The 4929-nt window shown below is 39.2% G+C and overlaps 1 protein-coding gene across 1 annotated transcript; it reads right to left on the bottom strand.

Moving 5' to 3' along the window:
* Positions 1 to 361: 361 nt before the first annotated feature.
* On the bottom strand, positions 362 to 4561 carry LOC117568662 (ras-related and estrogen-regulated growth inhibitor). The gene is made up of 3 exons (XM_034249464.2): positions 3913 to 4561; positions 898 to 1028; positions 362 to 824 (listed from the first exon to the last, which is right to left on the bottom strand). The coding sequence occupies exons 1-3, from the start codon at positions 3995 to 3997 to the stop codon at positions 420 to 422; spliced, it is 621 nt and encodes a 206-aa protein (XP_034105355.1). The 5' UTR covers positions 3998 to 4561; the 3' UTR covers positions 362 to 419.
* Between the last annotated feature and the right edge of the window lie 368 nt (positions 4562 to 4929).

The raw sequence follows: 4929 nt of genomic DNA, 5'->3' as shown, positions 1-4929 counted from the left end.
TGTAATTAATTTATTGTTTGCAAGATACATTAATCGTCTGTTACATTTCGAATATGTCACGAAAGTATGCTATACCTTGATATCTTAAACAAAATTTGAACTGCAACGGATTTTATCGCAGCGACTACTAGCGCCACCTATGTATCAATGCAGAAATTATACTTTACTAACTTGCTAAGCTTGCCAAGCAACTGCAAAAGCTCGCTGATATGAAACTTTTAACGGTTGCGTGCAAGCTGACTGCTAAGATGCAATATAATAAAAGCAAGTAAACGAAAGCTTGTTTTAAAAAGTGGCTGTTAAAAGTATTTAACTTTAAGTATAATAATTAAAACAATTTACTACAAAAAACATCGTCACTTTCTGGTATGCATTAAAAAATGGATTTATTTAAACAAAATGTGTGAGTGTGTGTAATTTCAGTCTTTTGGCAAGTTGCTGTCGCTCTTCCCTCTGCTGTAGGGTCTGGTGCCGCCAAGCATGCGTTCGAGCAGACTCTGCTTGGACTTGCGCTTGCAGGCGAGCACCTCCTTGCACAGCTCATTGAATACCTCGGCCACCTGATCCACATGATCCGCTGCAGAGACCTCGCTAAACTTGCACTCAAAGTCTTTGGCCAGAATTTCGCCCTCATCGCGACTGACCTGACGCAAATGCACCATATCCACTTTGTTGGCGCACAGCTGAACGGGCGTGTCCGACTGCAGATCCGATTTGGCACGACGTATATAGTTGAAGCTGCGACGATCCGTTATGGAGTAGACAAGCAGCAGGCCATCGGCCCATTGGATTAGCTCGGCGGCATTGGGAAATTCATCGTCAGCCTGTCGCCAAAAAAAAAGAAAATATGCAAAATAAATATTTGTATTAATTGATGTAAAAGGTTGAGGCGCTTACCTTGGGACATGTGTCCAGTATTTCGAAGAGCACCGGCTCGCCATCGACCATGGCCTCATGCTTATAGCGACTCTCAGTCTGATGATCATATTCGCCGATGTAGCGCTTCGTTATGAAACGCACGATTAGGGCTGCAATTAAATTAAATAATAGATCATTTGACTAATATGCATTTAATTTCCACTGCCGTGGATCAGGTGTAAAGCGGGGTAACGCCCTCGCACGGGGCAAGGGCAACAACCCTCGAAACACAACTTGGCTTTGCTGTTGCCTTTGCTTTGTTGTTGTCATAGTGGGTCAGCACTTAAGCTGTAAACTCCTACGACACATCACACACAACAGCGGCCTCCTGAGGCAGGTGGAAAAACTAAGCAGCGCCTGCTGCGGGGTTAATAAACTCGGCAACAGCGACAACAACAACAACAACACATTTGGGCCGTTGCGTGTTTCAAGCAAACAAAACAAACTTTCTAGGCCGCTGCGAGTGAAGAAAAGGGACAAAGAGGTGGCAGAGGAGAAGGGGGCAGGAGGTGGCTTCCTTGGGGGTATGTCTCGAGCTCTGGTCATTCATTTGCATGGCAAGTGCTGTAAGGTTCTGGCCAAAAGGATTATGCCTGTAACAAATAGGGTCGAGTCTGTCTATTTTCAACTGCCGGGTGGTTTTCTTTACTTGTTATTTCTGTTGTTTTCATTTTTATTGACAATTTTCCCCATTTCGATCATTTATTTTTCTAGCAGCCGCATGTTATCTGCAGTGTATTTATTTTTTAAAAATTTTTACGAGGTCAACATTTAAATTTTTGTTAAAATTACGACAAAGACCGACGCCAGGCGTCGCTGGTCGCTTTTCTTTGGGCATTAATCGTGCTCACGTCTGTGTGTGTGTGTGTGGATTTGGCCTGGTGGGCGTTTTAATTGCCCCACACGCATGCCACCCCGATTCGGATCTTATGTGGCATTAAATAATTGTGCCATATCGCCGACGCTGTGGTTGAATGATCTTCTCTATAGCATATATATATACAATATACTTATATGTACTCGATTTTACTAGCGGCTTTTGCTCGTCATTCTACGTGCGTTTTCATAGCCATCAAGAAATCACAGCAGAAATGCGGAACGCAGTTATTGGATTCTCATATTCCGTGGCGGAAAATATGTCAACAAATGTTTCACATAAAATATAATATATGGTTGCTTGTGCCTCGACTACATTTGATTTATGTTCTCTGGTCTGCAGACGAACATTTCTTAAGAAAGTATTTAACTTGAATTATATTTATTAGCGCAGAGAGACTTTATGACTGAGAAAAAGATAGCTGAATTTGGCTAAAACAAATTTAACTATTAGAATAATCTTAAGTAGGAAAGATATGAGGAATATCTACTGTGGAGAAGTTTTACTAAAGTTTGAAAATTTTTGGTAATAAAAAACACTAAGAAAAGACACTAAAGTTCTTATCAAAATTGGTCAGTTAAAATTAAAAACACAAATTACGAAACACATTTAACTATTTGAATAATCTGAAGCAGGAAACGATGCACAAATTACGAAACAAATTTAAATATTAAATATTCTGAAGTAGGAAAAAAATAGGAATATCTGCTATGAAGAAGTTTTGATGAAAATTTTTATAAAATTACTAATAAACGAAGCTAAGGAAAGGCATGAAAGCTTCTTTCAGAAGTTATGAGTAAAAATGAAAATTACAAATCACGAAGAGCACCAACATAATAATATAAAAAGTACTCTAAAATTGTTTATCAAAATATATCAGTAAAAATTAAAACTTCAAACTACGAAAGAAATTTGATTAATATATAATAATAATCTTAAGTAAGAAAATAATGAGAATATGTATTAGGAAGAAGTTTAGCTGAAGTTTTGTAAAGAAGACACACAAGTTTTTATCAAATTTTGTCAGTAAATAATTAAAATTACAAATTACGAAGAGTATCTTATATCAACCTCAACAAAATGTGCAATAAAACCTTATGTTGGCATGCAAAACTTAGATTAAGTAATTAAGATAAGTGAAGTAGTTCGTGTGTAGTTTTGCGCTGCTGATAAAAGAAATAAAGGTGGGCATGAAAGTAGTGTGAAATGCAAATAGCCGAGTCATAATCGCAGTCAGCTGATTGCATGAGGAAGCGTCAAGATTATAGTTGAGGTGTGTTCACAAAACAATTCAGAGAAGTAGTAACTAAAAAGTCTTCTTTATACTTGGAAGTGAGCCATCATTAAAAAAAGTGTCTCTCTTGCTGCTCTTCCGCTCTTAAATCCACGCGGAGATCATGACATCTGTCAGTCGGCACCTCGACAGATATTTTTTCCACATAAGTTTAAGTTTATTTATTGTTGGAGCATATTTTCGAGTCATATTCCCCCTTGGGGGAATCACACAAGCGGAACTCATTTTATTGTGTGTGTGTGTGTGCTCTCTCTCAGGTATTACGACATAATTAAGCATCGGCTAAAGCCAATGGGTCCGACAAAATGTTACAAATTAAAGTTTTGGGGCTGACAGGCAACATCAATTTGCGCTAAGTATAAAATATGCAACGTCGTGATCCCGCCCCAAGAAGTATTCTGGATGTGCATCATAAATTAGTGCATGGCCTGGGTTTCAGAGCTTGTCAAATCAAACGGTGAGAAACGATTACAATGCTAAAGAGCAAGCTACTCAACAGAAACAGCCACAGATACAGCTACAGATACATTTGCAGATACAGATACAGATAGAGATAGAGATCGACATAGATATTTGTACACTTAGCGGCATGCTAGATACAAAGAGAGATACACAAACACATAGATAGATGTATATGTATATGTATGTTGCCACTTTATAAACAAAACAAACAACATTCTAAATATATACGAATCGGCGATTGCTCAACTAATTTGCTGTTGCTCGGCATTCTAGTCGGTGGTATCCACACTTCTCTCTATATATCACTTCTTAAGGCCCTTCTGGAGTGCTATTATACTACTCGTATATAGTTTATGCTTACCGCTCTTTCCAACACTGGGCGAACCGATAACCGCGATCTTGAGCTCTGTCAACGTTGACTTTTTACGCCGTATGCGCGTCGTCATCTTGCGGTTTTGCAATAGCCCAGTTTACTGTATTAATCGGTGGGAATTGCTGCGATGTATGTGTATACGTATATCTATGTGGTGGCTATAGCTATAGCTACTATATATGTATGTATGTGTGTGTGTGTGTGTATTATGTATATGGTTCTTTTGGCCACGCCAGGCACAATACCTAAATATCCGTTTTGTTGTTTCTGTTGTCTGTTTCACGTTGAATTATGCGCCATTTGGTTTGATCACAACAAACGCCAAATATTGGCCTACAATTACAGTCTAGGATTTCTCTTTCTCTCTCTCTCTCGCGTTTTCTTTGTCTAATTTATTTTGCTAATGACTTTTCAATACGAGATACGTTTGTTTCAATTATTATTTATATGTATTCCTTTTTGAGTATTATGTATTTGCACTTTTCCATGTGGTCAAGAACGAAATTCTTGTACGCGTATTTATTTATTTTAATAAACAGTATTTTCTTCAGCTGATCTCTCGTCTGCTAAAAATTGTCTTTTTGCCACTAACACCCGGCCGCAAACTGCTTGCGATTTGTACGACTTACGAATTTGTACTAAAGCTGAAATCTGTTCTACGCCGGAACGGAACAGAACGGAGCCGAACGGAACGGATTCCACCGATCTTCTGCTTTTCGCGAACCGATCGCAGAGAGCGATCGCGCACTCGGACTGTCCAAAAATAGCTGCCAGATAGAGAGACGACGACGACGACAACACGAAGCAAACTATCCAAGCAGTCAGCAGCCAGTTGGTGATCCACCCAACCAATTGTCCAATTCCATCATATGCCCTGCAAAGGGTTAAAGGGAGCCAAAAGGCTAATCGAGGAGATCCAAAATAGCTGCTGCTGCTGCCATTACAACTGATTGATACATTTCATTGCTGCACATTAGTGCACGAAAGTTGGCCCATTTCGTAGTC

This window comes from Drosophila albomicans, chromosome 3 (assembly GCF_009650485.2).
Source record: "Drosophila albomicans strain 15112-1751.03 chromosome 3, ASM965048v2, whole genome shotgun sequence".
NCBI lineage: Eukaryota > Metazoa > Arthropoda > Insecta > Diptera > Drosophilidae > Drosophila > Drosophila albomicans.
The sequence above is the reverse complement of the archived record's forward strand: the minus strand, read 5'-3'. Positions and strand labels throughout refer to the sequence as shown.

Bases quoted from the DNA above. Each gene is read 5' to 3' on its own strand.
- LOC117568662 (XM_034249464.2), bottom strand. From the start codon at position 3,997: ATGACGACGCGCATACGGCGTAAAAAGTCAACGTTGACAGAGCTCAAG. The intron at 1,029-3,912 runs GTAAGCATAAAC...ATTTAATTGCAG, and splicing joins GCCCAGTGTTGGAAAGAGCG to CCCTAATCGTGCGTTTCATA. The intron at 825-897 runs GTAAGCGCCTCA...TTTTGGCGACAG, and splicing joins TACTGGACACATGTCCCAAG to GCTGACGATGAATTTCCCAA.